General features: G+C 48.3%; 1 protein-coding gene across 2 annotated transcripts in view; it reads left to right on the top strand.

Moving 5' to 3' along the window:
- The window catches only part of NXN (nucleoredoxin), a 46,769-nt gene that overhangs the window by 9,341 nt on the left and 20,803 nt on the right, over positions 1 to 16,625 (top strand). Inside the window, exon 1 of one of the 2 annotated variants that reach the window (XM_026797182.2) lies at positions 6,647 to 6,803. The exons of the other annotated variant lie outside the window; for it this stretch is intronic. Within the exon in view, the coding sequence (XP_026652983.1) occupies positions 6,801 to 6,803 (3 nt within the window). The 5' untranslated portion in view covers positions 6,647 to 6,800. Of the gene's footprint in view, positions 1 to 6,646; positions 6,804 to 16,625 lie in introns of those variants that run through there. 2 annotated transcript variants of the gene reach the window in all.

The raw sequence follows: 16,625 nt of genomic DNA, 5'->3' as shown, positions 1-16,625 counted from the left end.
AAATGTCTGTGAGGTGCTCTGCGAGCCTGTGCTGAAAGGCCCTGCGTGAGGGCAGTGCCTTTGAATAAAAGCTAGAGACCTTCCCCAGCCACCGGGACAGAGCTGGAGCTGAAGCAGGGAGAGCCAAGCTGTTGAATCTGAACAGATGTTGGTTCTCCCCCACTTGGGTAGTTCAAAAGGATTATCCTGCCTCTCCCAAAATAAAGGAGAAGCACAGGGATTGTAGTGGTGTTGCCAGAGATCTCAGCTCCATCCCTCGTGCTCGCTGCTGGTTGAAAGGTTGCACGCTGGGCTGGGGTTGTGTGTGGGGTGTTTTGGTTGTGGGCTGTGCCCCTGTGTTTGCAGTTCAGCATCCACTTGCCCGTTCAGCCTCCACTTCCCCCTCACTGGGGTCCCAGTTTGTCCTCTCTTTGCTTGCCTGCTGCTGTGGTGTGCAGGAGTAAGACAAGCTGAACTGTGCCAGGATAAAACAGGTTTCAAATGAACCAAGCTGTGTGATGGCGTGGGAAGGAGATGACAATTTCCAGATCTGCTGTCAGATCTCTCAAGCAGTTGAAACTTCCCTTGTGTGACTGTTTCAGCCCCTGAGAACCAAGTGAGTCCAAGAGCTGTTGGGGTCTGTGGTGTCCCCAGCCCCACTGGGGGCTGCTGTCCTTCTGTCTGTCCTTCCAGGATCTGAGCAGCAGCAGCACCCCAGTCCTTGTGCACAGTCCTGGCTCTGGTGGGATTTTCAGCATCAGATGGATCACCAGGACATCAGAAATGTTCTTCCCCTTCATGTTTTTCTGACTGCTGTTCTGTCACTCTCAGAGCAAATCAAAGAGCACCAGGCTACAAATCCTGCCTTGCAAGTACTGCCTGGCTGTTTGGCTTGCAGGATTGCTCCTCTTTTATCAGCTGATATCTGGTGTTTTAAGAGGGCAGGGAGCTGTGCTTATTTGCTTCTGAGAGGCTGATGACTCTACGAGCTGATTTTTTAGGATGCTCCCTTTTTGATTCAGGTTTGTGGCCATAGAACAGAGGCCACTGTAATGAGCTCTTCCCTTTAATCTCTGCTTGGAAATTGCTGCGTGCTTAGGGAAATCCTGCTGGCAAGGAAGCAGAGGTGAGAAGGGGCTGGATGAGTGACCAGAGTGGGGCTGTGCCTCTGCCAGAGCTGGGATTTCAGGTCCCAGCACTCCAGCCTCCCAGGAAAGCCCCATCTCACATGGACATGACCCCGAGATTGAGCTCTGCTTCCCTCAGCCATTGCCCCCTGCTGCTGCTTCCAAAATCGCTTCGTTCCACGGTTAGAAAAATCCCATTTTTGTGTCCTAAAGCCCTGGATTTCACAGATAGAGAAGGGGCAAGGTCTTAAAGCCTGCAGCTTGATCTGCTAATCTGAAAGCATGGGAAGTTGTTCCTAGGGAGATTTGCTGCCCGGCTTTCTCAATGTAACTTTGCACAAATGGGGTTTGTTCCTACAATGAGCTGGAGCAGCTGGATGCCTCCCACCAAGATTGCTGATATTTAGGCCTTTGATTTTGGCGGAGACACACAGCAATAAATTAAATGAGATGGGGAGTTTCAGAGAGTTGTACAGATGGTGGGAAACTGAGGACAGGGACTACTTAAGTGCTAACGTATGGCACAGCTTCCACTCCTTTCTTTCTTAAAGGAATGGAAAATCCTATGGGCTGCTGTTCCAGGGATTTTGCCTCCTCCTTGTCTTTGGAGACGTGCAGACCACCTCTCTTACAGTGTTTTCTTCATGATCAAGACAGGAGTGTCCTGTGTGTGCACAGCAATGCCCTCTGTGCCTGTCTTCCTCCCTGCCTGATCCTGCTTTGCTGCATACTGGATTTTTTGCTTTTCTCTCTGGGAACAGCAACTGTTAAATAATATTTCTTCTATCTTTTGCTTTCTTCCTCAATAGGTCTGGCCTGGTTTTGCTTTTGTTAAGTTGTGAGGATTCAAGTGAAACTCTTTCATTCCTTTGTCCCCCTCTGTCTGCTTTAATTCGCTGTGTCCCGACTGATGGTTTAATTATTGTGTGTGACAGGAGCATCCAGGGCATCGATTGGTGTTTATGTCTTAGGTGCTGCACAAAATAGATGTTTGTCACCCTGGTGGCTCCCAGGATGAGTTTTTGCCTAGAGAGGCAGTTTTCAAACCAGTTAATTGCTGCCTTGTAAAGCAGAAGAGTAGGTGGCTGTCCCTGCCTTTCCCTGCAGGCATGTCCCTGCTGGCTGTGTGGGACCAGTGGCTTTTCAGGTGGAAAGAAGGGGATGCGTTAGGCTGGGGGGAGCCTCCAAGGTTGGGAAGAGATGTTTTGGAGTGTGGGAGCAGCAGGTGGATGGAGGGAGGCATGAGGACCAGGCTGGAGCAAGGAGTGGCGCCTCACCCGAAAAGTCTCTTTGCTTCAGACAGCCCAGATTTGAATTGCAGGGTTTACTCAGTTTTAAAGCTTAAACTCCCTCTGAGCTCTGCATGTTTTGTGTTGCTCTTTTGGCTCTGGCTGACCGAGCAGTGGCCTTGTGTTGAGCCACATCCAGATCCTGGTTTGATGTTTGTCCCCACGAGGATTTGCTGCAGGCTTTGCTGCTGCAAAAGTGGAGTCATCTGCATAAACCCCAGTAAGTCTCTGGGTTAAGAGGCCACCAAATACCACCTCTGTGTGCTGCCATCCCTCTAATTATGAAAATAATAACCTCAGGCAGAGCTAATGGCCCTGCTGGTGGCTCAGGGTCTGTTGTGCTGGGCTCTGTTCAGAAAATTGCATTTGAAGGAGATGGTCCTTACCCTACACTTGGTTATGTAGGGCTGTGTTACCTCTCCCCTACAGTGACAGGCCAGGCTTGATGCCTCCTGCCCTGTGGACACACAGGTTTGGGATCTGGAAGGGGAAGTGCAGACTTCCCTCCCCTGCCTTCTGTCTTCATGGTGCCTCCTTCTCCAGCCTTGAAGCTAGAAATGGGATTTACACCTGGCAGGTGGCTGGGCCATAATAAATTCCCTAAAAGTGGTGGCTGCCATATCTTGCTGAGTGCATCTTCATCTGTTTCCTCCCCTCCTGAGAGCCTGAGCAGGGATTATCCAGAACAAATCCTGTTACCCAGCTGCCTCCTCAGTGAAGGAGTCCCAGGACATAAATCTGTTAGCAGATGACATCACAGGTGAAGGCTTTTAGGGTTTCTTTGCCAGAAAGTGGCAGTGTTGATTGCCAGGCTTAGTAGTGAAGAATTTGAAGTTGTGATTCATCCCTCAATCCTTGTCTTAAGTATGTAGTGGTAAAGCTTAGGAAAATCTGTGTATGAATTAAGTGTTTCCTCTTAGGGAGCTGAGAACCCCTTAGGTGCAGCAATTACTATTTTATTAATTGGGATTGAAATACCAAACGTTCAGAACATGCCAGCTCGTGTCTGTTGTGGGGAGAACTCAATTGCTCAAGAGAAAGGGCTTTTCATCCTGTCTGGATGCAAATCTATTGGAAAGAAAAATACCTGACATTTTTTGGTCATCTGCTCAAACATCTGTCTGGGCTCATGGAGGTGGTTCTTGGTGGGGAAGGTCAGCTCCCAGAAAGGAAAAGGGTTCTTTGCTCATTCTCAGACTTGTGGTATTCAGTTTGGTATTTTACTTTGTAATTACTCCACCAATTAGCTTAGCTACAGATTTTGCCTTCCCTTTGCTGCTCTGTGTGCATCTCACACAGCATTTGCTGGCCCTGAGGATAAACTGCCTTGTGCAAAAGCACAGGCTGGCTCTGGAGAGGCTTTGGTGAATTTAAGAGAATCAGGATCCATGTGGATGTTGGCTCTGTCCCTCTGCAGTCAATGAGATTGTGCCTGGCCTGAGCTCCTGCACAAGTCAGTGCTTTGCCTGTGTCCACCTACAGCTGCTCAAAATGAGTGAAAAAAAATGAAAATTAAAAAAAATGTCCTCAAAAATGAGGGGCAAACAAGCTGTACCTGTCTTTTCCTTCAGCTGTTAAATACTTCCAGTCATCCGTGCAGTAGCTGAAGGTGCATCAGGGTTGGTGCTGTGGATCCATGGCCAGAGCAATGCTGAGAACATGAACCTGTAAAAAGAATTAAACTTCTTCTGTAGCTCAGCAGATTGGACATTGTGTCACAGAGATAGAAAAGTCGTGCCTGACATGAGCTTGGGCAAACACTTTCCATGCCATTCTGTGGGGTTTTTTCCTCCACCATTACTCACAGCATTTGCTTTGTTCAGAGCTTCAAGCTCCAGGAACCGGTGTGTAATTGCCCTGGAGGGTTCATCACACTGACACAGAGCTGCCAGACACCTTCTGATTTCAAAGTGCCACTCACTCACACGTTTTCAGTGTTTCTTGTTTGTGCTGGTGAAGGCAGCTCCCGACAGGGAAATGGATATTGGTGTGAGCAGCTCCTGCTGCTGTGCTGAGCCTGCTCAGCTCCTCGGGGGAATGAAGAGCTTCATTCCAGCTTCCCTGGGAAAAACCACTGCAGGACACCACAGGCTGCTTCCCCACTTAGCTAAATGTTCCTAAAGAAAATAAGTTGATAATCAAGTCCTGACCTTTTTGCAGGAGTTGCTGTGCTTTTCTCCCACCCTGCTCTCCTTCCCCTGTTGTGTTGGAAGAGCCTTGTTGGCCAGGTGGAGTTCAAAGATCCCGCAGTGACCACCCAAAGAAAAATGCAAAATCCCAGTGGTCAGGTTGCTGTCCCTCCGCTCTCCTGCCTGTAATCAGCCCATCTGAGCCCATTTTCTGCTCAGTTATGAGCTCTTCTTCATTCTGTTTATGCTCTACTTACCAAAAGATGTTGGAGCCAGAGGATTTTCCTGCAGAGGATTTAATTTCATTGGAGAGAAGTGACAGTTTGTAAAACAGACCATGGGATTAGTGTCACCTCAGCTCCTACATGATATTCCCACCCCCTTGTTGAGTATTATTTCTTTGAAAGCTGAAATTTCCATTGCTCTTGATGCCCTGCCAGGCACTCCAGCAGGGCATACTTTCCCTTGGATGCAGCTCAAGAAACCATCATTCCTTTTCTCTTATTGTTTCTCATCAAAAGAGAGGAGCACCTTCCCTGCTCTGCCCAAAGTAGCCATGGATGTTCATACTGGAGATGTGAAAAGGAAATAATTTTGGTGGCATGGAAGCTAAAGCATTCATGTCCTCAAGAAAATAGACTTCAGCATTTAAAAATGTGTACTGGCAGAGGTCTTGATTAAAACCTGTGCATGTCATTGGAGTATCTTTAATTTTGGGGCTGTATCATTTAAGTAGACTATGTTGGGTGAACTGGTGTGTGTCTGCGTCCTGTGTGTCCACCTGATTTACCTGATGTCTCCTTATCCCAATCCTGATTTATCATAATGAAACTACAGCATTTGTGTTGCTGGGGGAAAACCCCTTTTCCTCGAGAGAATACAGAGGTTGTGTGGATTTTCAGAGAAAATAAAATGTATGAGCTTCACTAGCAGGGGAACCAGCTGGGCAAGTCAGCAGTGGATTTGAGATGTTGGTTTTGTGGGGCTTTTGCCTAGCAGAGCCCGAGCAGCATTTGATATGTAGACATGTTTTCAGACATTTTGTATGGAGAAGGTGTTGGCAGGTCTGTTGTTAACACCCTCCCCTTTAGGCCAAACTATTGAAAATTCAAGTTCAGCTTGAATCTCATTTCAATGGCTTGGAAGGCTGCAATCTGATGGGCTGAAAAAAAATCTCATCCAATTCCAGCCCTTATTAGGAGCTTAATCTGAAGTGCAGCCAAAGCCCAATAAGGGAGAGGGCAAAAAAAAAAAAAAAAAAGCAGTAAAATGGAACAAGAAATGTGCATCCAATTTACAGTATTCCTCTGCAACCTTAATTCATCCCCCTGTATACATTACAATGCCATTTCTAATTATGGGATCACATAGGGGATTTTTCCATGGCACCCCTGCCCTTGCTGCTCCTGGAGGGCAGCTGAGGCAGCCCAGTGAAGGTTGGGGCTCCATGTGTAGGACCTCAGCCCTTCACAGGCTTGGAGGCAAGGGAGTGAGGTATGTGATGGAAAAAGAGAGGATAAAGTGCTGCTTAAGGAGATGGGAATTCCTGCTCTGCTGCTGCTGCAGGGCTCGGGGATGGTGCTGGGTAAATTGCTTTTCATGCACAAGGAGGGACTTGATTTCCCAGGTCCCCAGGGTGAGGGCTGAGCTGCAGAAGTGCCGAGTGCTCCTGCAGCATATGATCTCATGGGAAGTTGTACGTCAAACATTTAAAATGCCTCTCCGTGCTATTTATTTTTTAAAAGGGAGCTGGAGGCTGATTCTGGAACTGGGTGCCCAGAGCTTCTCTGTAACTCTTTTCTTCATCTGTAAACCCGAGGCGTTGTGAACGTAGTTCTCTAGGATTTTATGAAAATAAATTCAGAATCCTTTGAGGAGAATCCCAGTCTGTAGTGGCAAGACGCCTTCATTTTTGCCTTGGAGCAGCACATGAAAAGTGTGAAGTGAAGAGAGCTGAGTGCTGTGCATGCACAACCAGCTGAAACCCAGAGCTGAGTAATTCCCCTCTAGTTGAGCATCTATTCTTGGTTCTGACTGCGTCAGGACTGTGTGCACACATGGTCTCTGGCCATGCTGTAAGACCCCTGCAAGTGGGCTGGATTAAAGCTACAGAGACAGCACATTTCCTGCACATCCCTGCTCCTCAGGGCTCGGCAGCTGTGCTGTGTTCTTAATGCAGCTCTTTGGGTGCAGCACGGGATAAATGACAGCACTGGGTGAACCAGGAGGGCACAGGCATCACTCTGCAGCAAACAGCAACAAGGAGGAGGCTGAACATGGTAATTCCTTTGCATTTCTGACCTGTAGCATAAAGTGGGAGGTTTTTGGGTCATCCAGGAAGTGTGTAGTTTAGGCTGCTGATGCCAGATGTCTGCTTTTGGCTTATCTCTGAACCTGGTTTGTGTTTGATCTTTAGTCTGGAGACCAGTGTTGTGTGTTGGAGCTTTGCTTGCAGAATAACTCCTGGGTCCATTGAAGGAGGAGGTGGAGGGAGTTATTTTCTCCTGTGGTTTTATGGAACTCTACACCGTTGTCTGTGTCCAAGGAAGATGTGACGCACGATGGCTTTGCAGCTATGCAGCTGATGGAGAGAGAGGCACATAACTGTGGGTGCTGCCTCAGGGATGCTCCAGCAAGGGGCTTGGAGAGCCAAGAGGCAGCCAGCATTCTGCTGCAGCACCCTTTGGACTTTGTCCCAGCTTATTTCCTTCCCCCCAAAACTCTCTGCAAAGCTTTCTGCAGGAGGAGCAGCAAGAAGAGCCCCATGAGAGGTGGTGTTGGGAGGAAGGGCAGCGCTCAGCCCTGCTCCTCCAGGGCTCTGCAAGGGTTTGAGCAGAGCTCCCTTCCATCAGCAGATGTTGTCAGGCATGCTCAGGCAAAACCTTGCTCTAATTCAGTAATTATAAAAATTCCTGGCAGAAGCTGCGTGTGACTCAGCTGCAGAAAAATTACTTAAGGGAAAAAGAAAAGTTTACAGAATCAGGCTGACTGTAGCACACAAGGAGGGAAGCTGGGGCTTTCTGTAAATCCTTGTCCAGCTTTAGCCCACCATGTCTCTTCCTGGAGAGAGATGAGACGGGAGAAGCAAGCCCAGGAGCTCGTCCTCCCCTGGCCACAGCTCCCTGATGGAAGAGGATGGATGGATGGATGGATGGATGGATGGATGGATGGATGGAGAATTCCCTTCACTGCCCCTCAGAGCCAGTGCCAGCCCCGAGGATGGGAGGAGGCAGCTGCTGCCTGCTCAGCATTTGGCTTTGCCTTTTCCCTGTCTGCACACACTGGCACAGGAACCCGAGGAAGCCTCAGACAGGTCTTGACTTATCTGCAAAGGGTGTTTGCAGCACTGTCTCCTAGGGAAGCTGCCTTTTTTTTTTTCCCTTTGTAAACATTGGATTTAATTTTATTTTTGTTAAAACCCACATAACTAATTTCCCTTGGAATCTTTTGCAGGCGTCTGCTCTCAGTGTGTTTTGGCCTGGCTGCCCAGTGCTGGTTTTGAATCCCAGTCCCAGTGGTGGGAAGTTTTTAGAATGAATGCCAGTTGTATTTTTTTCTTCAATAGAATCACAGTGTCCGCCTGTGGGTTTTGAACAAATATCCTTGGTTTTATGTTTTGCTTGCAAGTAGCCAGGATCCAAAGGGTGTGTAGGCAACCACAGAGATTCAGCAGGGATGCAGCACTTCCCCTTTATCAAAAATGACTGCATTTTCCTTTTTTTATTTTGCACCTCCCAGCCCCTGCTGCTGTGCCTGGCTGTTCACCTGTGCCTTTGTACAGGCACCCAAGGGAGGTATGTGACAGCCCCAGCAGTGAGTAATTTAAAATCACACCTGGGGAGTGTGGAGCAGGAAATAATCCTGCCTGGTCCCTCTGGGAGTGGATGTGTCTTCACTGCCTTGAGTTTTCAGGTGGGAAAAATATATTTGCTTGAATTTGGTGCTGAATTTTCTGCCTCCACTGATTCTCACTGGTCAGCCCCTCACAGCCACACATGTGTGTTACACTGGCTTTGTTGTCCAGGTGCTTTTCAGCATTTCCATACAAAATCTAGTTGCAGTAGCACCAAGTACTCTGCAAAGCTGCTGTTATTTGGGTTTTTTGTTTTATTTTTTTTTTAAACACCATTCGCTGAGGAACTTCTAAGAACACACAGCTCCCTGGTGTCTCCAGTGAAGCAGTAAAACTGTAGCATTCATCAGCTGTACTTTTTATAGTTCCTTTAGTCTGCAGTTTCCTTAGTTCTTTTCTCTTTGATGTTGGTCACTGTCAGAAAAAGAAGTTTGAAGCTGGCTGGATAGGTAATAGCTGAGAGATGTTATAAAGTATTAGTAAAGAAATGGGAAGTGACTGTGTGGTGGTGGTTTCAGCAAGAACACCCAGTGGGAACGGTTGATTTTGGTGTTGGGGAAAATCAGTATAAACTTGTCTTTTGCCTAGTATGGGAGAGGGAAGCAGAAATCCTGCAAACAAGTTTGTATCTGCATGAAGCTTCCATAACTGAGGAGCTGTCTATATCCTAGGAGAGGTTTTATTTATTCCTTGGAATCCTGAGTTTCCAGAGCATGTGTTGGCCATGCAAACTCTCAGCTTTGTCATAAATCTTTGTTTTGGCAGTGCTTGTCCAAATGCCATATTATCCAGAAAGGAGTAGATAGGGGATTAGAGCAGAATCCTTTGCTATTTATGGACTCCCTTGGGGAACACATTGTAATATTCTTTTGAATGGGCTAAAAGGTAACCACAACAACCCGAAGCTGCAGGTGCTAAATCTTCCCTGTGGCCCTCCTGTAGATCTGCAGGGGGGATGGAGGGGGATATTTCAGCTTGCAGATCTGAAATAACCTTGTTCTGGCTTTGACCATCTGCCACCTGCTGACTCCCTGAGATTCAGAACAGAATCTGGGACTCGTGCTTATTTATTTCTTTATTTAATAATTTTTACAAACACCCTAACTTTGGAGCTTTAAATCTTGCCTTCCCTAAGCTAGCACAGAGTTGAAAAATCATTAATTTTGTACAATCTGTGGAAGAATCTGTCCTGTAGAAGTTGCTCATCCTTTCCCCTCGGAGCTGCCGTACCAAGGCGGGTCCTGCGTATCCGCGTGTCCCTGTTGGCACGGAAAAGGAGGAGCAGGCTGGGTGCCAGGCTGCCAGACTGTTTCCAGGCTGTCTGGAAATGTTCAGCAAAGCTGCTGGCTCAGGCTGTCCTGATGCCCTTCAGCAAACTGAGCAGCAGGAGCTTACTTACCGGAGAAGGGCTTTTCTGGTCCTTTTGAAGTTGTCAGTAATCCAAAGTGCCGCCAGTTCTGTGCCCAGAATTTAATGTGTCAGGCTCCAGCTCTGCCCAGTGCAGGGAGGAGCTGCTCAGACTTCCTGGAGAAGGCACAAAAGACCCAATCCAACTGTGTTAGAGCTAGTCTAAGAGGTTATGTGTAGGTGGACTCTGTCTTTGCTTCCTGGCCTAACTGGGCACCTGGACCCTCAGTCACCCCTTCCTTTTCCCACCACCTTAAAAACCACATGTGTAGTTTATAATGTGCAGAGAAAATGCCATAAACTTCATAACTTGAAGACAGAACTCCTCTGTGGGGTTGCAGCCTTAGAGACCTGCTGGCTCTGGTTTGGTGTCTCAGAGTTTGGGAATTCCCTGGGTTTGGGGGTTTATCCCAGCTGCCAGTCCCTGGGGCATTGTGTCTGCAAGGGGACCAAGGTGTGCTCCTTTCTCACTCAGTGGTGGGGGAGAGCAGTGCACAGGCTGTGAAGAGCAGGTTTCTTCTGCAGAACTCTTGGTTTTTATTAGGAGCAGCAGGTTTGTTCTTGCAGAAGGGAGCATCTGCCTATTTTTGTGTGTGCTCGCTGAGAAACAACAAAAATCAGGAGCAAACTCATGGCCAGGGCTGCCTTCTCCTTTATGTGCCTGTTTAACTGAATAACAGGCATGGCTCTGCCTTTGTGTTTACCTTAGGGTTTGTTATGACACTGAAGATGGATTTTTCCTGGCTCTTGCACACACAGCATGTAAAACCAACACAGCTCAGTACACAGTCAGTGTGTGAAGCCTGGTTCAACCTGGGGACTCAGGCTGTACTTGGATGCACCCCATTGACAGCAGCTTTGATGATGCTGGTGAGTCCCTTCCAGCTCAGGCTATTCCATGATTCTGTTCTGTGATTCATTCTCAGACTGGGAAGCTCATCTCTTCTCATGCTTGTAGCCACTTGCACTGCTTGTCAAACACAGGGGATTGTTTCAGATTGGTTTTTCTGGAAATAAAGATATTTGGGAGAAGAGAGACCTTTGAGGTATTTCTGTGTTCAGCGGTGGATCTGTTGAGTTCTTGGTAGCCATGAGGAAGGAGCGTGTCTGCATCTACAGCTGGTTTTGCTGTCTCCTTTTAGTACAAAAAAGTTGCCTTCTAATCTTGAGATGATTTTTGTACAGACTTTTTCCTTCAGCTCTCAGTTTCTGAGCCCTTAGTTCTTACCTAGGGAATTGGAGGGTTTTTTTTTTCCTCCTGTGCATCATAATTCCTGGGAGATTATGTAATTTATCCATGCTGGCTTGTCAGGAGAGACTTGAAATAAAAGCCTTTGTAGTGAGCTGCTTAGCTGGCTGTATAAACATGAAAGCACCAGGTTTTTAACTGGCTTGCTCACATGGCTTTCCTCGGCAAAGCTTTAGCCAAAACACTCCCAGATAAAAGGATACTGAGAAAGTCCAGGTCAGGCAGAGTTTTCCTGAGGAGGGCTATAACATTGATCTTTGGTTTAGTTTTGTTTCTTGTAACCTCTCAGTAAGGGCAGGGAATGAGGATAAATTGTTTTCATCTCTCAGTGGTCAAAGATTAAGACAGATGAGGCCGTGGCTTGCCTGGAAGAAGCTGTTAAGTGAGAGCCTGGCTGTGACTCCTCTCTCTTGGATCTTGGATGGAGCTGACTTTGTGCTTCCTGCTTCCCAGGCACACTTCCCCACTCTCCTCCTCAAATATCCGAGCTGCTGAGTGATTGCCTTGAGTTTTCTGAGCTCTTTGAACTGAAATAAACGAGAAGGGCTCTGGGAATGAGGCCTCCCATGGGTCACTTGCCTTTCACCTCAAGCACAGGGGTTTCCATCAGGTGTGGCATTAAAGGCACAGGGTTTGGTGCCCCTAAGGTCACATCCAGCCAAGCCTCTCATGGGGGACTGGGAGGCTCCTGGCACCTTTGCAATGCTCTCTTGATATTCTCATTTTGTTAAAAAGCATCTGAAAAGGTGCTGGTTGGATCTGGATGGGGTTACAGGTCTGGGATGGTCCCTCGTGTTCTGTTCTGAACGCTCAAACACTGATGGGGAAGGAATATTGGAGAAATAACCAAGTTTTGGGGCTCCCTGAGGTGCTGCAGTAGCTGGAGTTTTTAAGCCCCAAAAGAATTCCCTACAAAACACATGGCTGCTGTGTGCTGCTGTTGGAGCAGACAGCCCCTGATTGGCATCGTGATGCTGTCACTAAGTGGGGACTGAAGCTTGAAGAGGCATTTTTACCCTCTGTACCCCAAGGCAAGGGTTTGGGGAGGGGAACTGGTGGATGCTGCTCAGGCAGGACCCTGGGCTCTGGTGCATGGCAGGGTGGCTGCCTTCCTTCTCTTCCTGCCCTTTGATGTGCTGTGGGATATGTAATGAGCATCTGCCCTCTAAGAGAAAACAGATTTGAGTTCTGAAGTTGGAAAAAGAGGGAGCAATTTTGTTTAATCATTTTCACACAGATCCACAGGCTGTAAGAGTGAGCAGCATCTGGTTCAAGGGCAGCCTTGGCTGCTTTGAGCTCTCCTGCAGCTTCTGCAGTCTCAGGCAGAGATTGATGTTCCAGATGCTATTCTCAGCAATCAGATCCATGATGTGCTTATTTAGACTTTTCATTTTTTAAGGGAAAAGAAGAAGAAGTAGATTATACTTTTTAAGATCATCTGAAGTATCAGAGATCTGTGAGAGGTTTTTGTTTTGTTTGTTTCCCTGATCAGGGACATGCAAATTCTTTCCCTGGTTATGAACACCAGTCAGAAAGCAGGAGGTGAGCTGCCTGCCTTGGTACCTGGGTATTTGCCCATTCTTTCCCTTCAGCTTCTAGTCACTGCAAGAAATACAGGGTTTTATTATTCCAAACACAGAGTATTTGTTTTAAGGAGAAAGTACTAAATGCAGTAATGCCCTGTGCCTTGCAAGCTGCACTGGCTGTCCTGGTGTGTGCTTTGAGCTGTCTCCGGACTTGTTTGTGTGTGTGAGAAAATCACTGAGTGGCAGGGAAAGTGCTGGAAAGCTTTGGGGTTTTGATTTAAGTCTGATGAAAATCAAGGCTGCTGCCTGTTCACCCATGCCAGCACCCATTGGGATGGCTGTAAAAACGGCTGCTGTGAGTTTGTTGCTGTGGTTTTCCAAACCCAGGCTTGTTATTTACCCATTTCCATCCATCCAGCATCAGTGTTGCCCTCCCAGAGCCCTGTGGTGGTCAGTCTGTTGCTCTGGAGGATGTAGCTTGGAAAAGTGCTTGGATTTGGCAGGAGCACTCCAGGAGTCCCATGGGAATGAGAGTCCTGAACCACTGTCCCAGCCTTTATCTGCTGCCTTTAATTAAGGAGATCACAAAAGCTGTGGTTGCTTGGGAGGCTGAGGCAATGTTTGGCTGCTGGCATGCCCTGGGGCTGCCCTGGGATGGAAGTCTCTGATGGTGAGCAGTGAAAGCTGCTCCTCACCAACAGCAGCCAGCAGCATCTTGTCCTTCTCAGGACCAGTTTGGCTGCTGGGATGGGCCCTGAATCCACACTTGGCTTTTGCTGACAGGAGGAAAAGCTTGAGCAGACCTGAGGTCTAGGTGTCACATGTTAATTTTTGCCCCTTCAGGTTCTCCTCACAGCGTGAGATACAGAAAAAAAATCCCACAAAGTAAGCCGGAATTAAGCCGCGGGTTTTGTTCTCATTAGTGTAAAATCAGAAAATCTGGTGTTTCTGATGCCTCTGAGGAGAGAAGGAGAATTAACTCCCGGTGAATGTAAGCAGAGGATACTTAAAAGGCAAATTGTTCACATACTTTCTTTAAAATTTGCATGAGTGTAGCAAAAGGTCATCACAACTGCAGTCTCCTCCTCAGATCCTGCCTGCCGGTGGCTGATTGCAAGAGCCTGTTGCTAAGTGTTCCTGGAAACAGAATAAAGATGAAGCAAGATAATTGAGGGAGAGGAGGGAGAGGGAGAGGAGGGGGAAGGCTTGGAGCTCGCAGCGGAACCGCAGAGCTGCCAAACGAGATGAGTGTGTTGGAGTTCGACTCGGTGGCTGCATTCAATCAGTTCTGACCCAGGGGTGGGGAAGGGGTGACTGAGCCTGAAACTTCGTGGCAGATCCTTGGAAAAAGGCACTTGGACACAAGTGGATGATTTGCTTGCGTTTCCTGTGGCTCATCCAACTCCAAACAAGTTCCTTCCTTGCACTGAGGCTGGAGTGGGGATGGGAAGATAGACTGTGCTCCCACGGTGCTTTTCCTGGATAAAATCTCTGTTCTTGCAGCATGGAGTTAGTTACCCTGGGATCATCTTCTGGACAATTCAATAATCATGGCAAGCAGCAGGATAAAACAAGAATGCAAGGAGACAAATCCAGAGCTTGACTAAGGCAGAAAGCCTTCAACTCCAGGTGATTTGAGGGGTGTTATCTGTCCATTTCAAGTCAGGCTGCTCTCTGAGGAAACAACTGATGGTGGTTTTGTATGTTGCAGAATCAAATAAACCCCAGCACAGCTCCTTTTTATTGCTGAAAAGACAAGAAAGCAAAACTTGCTGCTTATCTTTGGTCTTTCTCTAGTAGAAGCTCTTGTAAAAACACCAGGCTTTCTCTGACTCTGTGAATCTATTTCCTGGAAGCAGTTTTAGTAACTGTTTCTGGAGTGATTTTTATCATCCCAGAGCATTTTACAAACTGAATATAGTAACAGCTGAAATACAGCCCCATCTGAGGAGGGTCGCTGCCAGCGCACAGAAGTTTTCAGTATGTTATAAAAGAACACACAATTTGCTTTTTCTTAGCACAGAATCTCCTTTATTCTCACCAAAAACATGAGATAGCCCTCCTCCACCCATCCCTCTGTGTCACCTGCTTTGCTCTTGACTCAGGCTCAGTGGCAGAGCTGGTGTTGGGTATCTTGGCTCTCTGAATCCTGCAGTCTCTGAGCCTCCCCCTCCAGCTGGGGCTGGCTGTCAGCAGAGGGATTGAATACTGTGCATCTTATCTGACATTCTGAACACCCCCGTGGGATTCACATTTCACCAGTTCCTGGCAGCAGCTCCTTGTTTCTGCATGGCTGTCTGTGCCATGCCCGTGGTGGCAGGAGGGACACGGTGGCCAAGGCTCTCTCTTCCTCCATATGCTGCCTACAGGCTCTTGGCTCCTTGGGAAACTTTTTGTTTTCTGACTCTCATCAGTGGAGCTTTTGACTTGCTACTAATTTTTCACTGTCCATGCTCGTCTTCTTAGCTGGTTTGGCTGTTGCACAGTGCCTTAAAATGAAGAAGAGGAATTGCAGGCTGCTGTCCCATTCCTCCCTGCTCGGTGGCTCTGGAGCCAGGGGCCTCTTGTGGCTCGGTGCTGGGTTTCAGGGACAGATCGGGTTCCCTCTCTGGCCCTGCACCTGCCCTCCATGTGTGTGTGTCACCAAGCCCTCAGCCCTGGCTGCTGGCCCCATACTGGTTGTCCCTCCCCTTCCTCTGTGCCCAGCCCATACCATGACTCTGCTCCTTTCCCTGTCCTTCCCTTCCCTGTTCCCCAGCTTTGCTGGAGCACTGTGTGATGGAAAAGTTGCTCTGCAGAAGGAATGGGTGAAGAAATGGCTTCTCCAGCTTCCCACCTGCTGGTTTGTGCTGCAGTTGAGGTGTTGGTGCATCTGAGCTCTGGGCAGCTTTGTTCTGCCCTGGTTTTTCATATGTGCAGGTGATTAATTACAAACGTGGGACTCCCAGTGGCATTTTCCCATTGGCTGGGGCAGGTTTACATTTCCAGCCTTTCTGCTGAGGGGCTGAGTGTCACTTTGGGGAGCAGGCGGGAGAGCAGTGCTCAGCAGAAGAGCATTTTCCAGCAGCCTGTGTTACATCTGTCCTGCCCATGTCACACCTCATTTGAATGCTGTTCCCCGCAGGGCACCCAGTGCTGGCTCAGGCCAGCACAGCTCTGGGGCTCAGCTGTGCTGGTGAAGTGTGAAAGGAGGGCACAGAGGCCCTGAAAATACATCATCATCATGAGGGGTTTGCCCAGAGCAGTTTTGGTGGTGTGATGTTTGCTCAGGACGGACTTGGGGCTCCAAAGGAGAAGTCCCCATGAGCACTGTGGCTGCTCCAGGCTGGCACAGGCTCCACACTGAGGAGGAGAGCAGGACTACTCAGAGCTGTCACTGGCAGGGATTGCTCTTTCCAGCTGGAGCTTGAGAGCACCTGGCTCTGGTTAGTTGCTGGCATATTTGGATCTGTGGTTACAGAGTGAATCCCTTGAGCTGGGAGCAGAGCCTGTTGCATGCAAAGCCCAGAGCTGCCCCCGCAGCCAGGGCTGTGGTTGTGGCCTTTGTAGCTCTGCAGCTGTGTAACCTTTGCATGAAAATCCTCCTTGGGTTGCAAACCAGGAGTGCTGCCAGATGAGGTTCAATGCTGTCGGCTCTGAGACACTGGGATGGATGCAGCTGTAGGGAGGATCAGACCAACCCCAGCCAGTGCATCCTGAGATCAGCTGCTTTCAAACAGTCTGAGTGTCTGCAGTGATGCAAGAGCTGTGTTGAGTGGAGGAAGCATCACTGTGATGTGATGGATGAGCTTTTGCATTTCAAAAGGTGCTGTGGAAAAGCAAATTTGCCATCCACCCAGTGGGTACCTCAGCAGTGGGCACAAGGGGGTATCTGTGGTATCTTGGTGGTTTTGCAGGAATCTTTTGTGTAGCTGATCTGGAGGATGTCCTGGTGCTGCCTTGTCACTGCTTGGGAGGCTCCTGGCTGCCTCACTCCCCAGGGTGTGTTACAGTGCTAACAAATGCTCCATTGTTTTCCAGGATTTTGTTGGTCTGATTGTGTAAGGTTCCCTCTCGGATTAACCAC

This window comes from Zonotrichia albicollis, chromosome 22 (genome assembly GCF_047830755.1).
Source record: "Zonotrichia albicollis isolate bZonAlb1 chromosome 22, bZonAlb1.hap1, whole genome shotgun sequence".
NCBI classification, from domain to species: Eukaryota; Metazoa; Chordata; class Aves; order Passeriformes; family Passerellidae; genus Zonotrichia; species Zonotrichia albicollis.
Note: the sequence above shows the minus strand (reverse complement) of the source record. Positions and strands in the feature narration are given on the sequence as shown.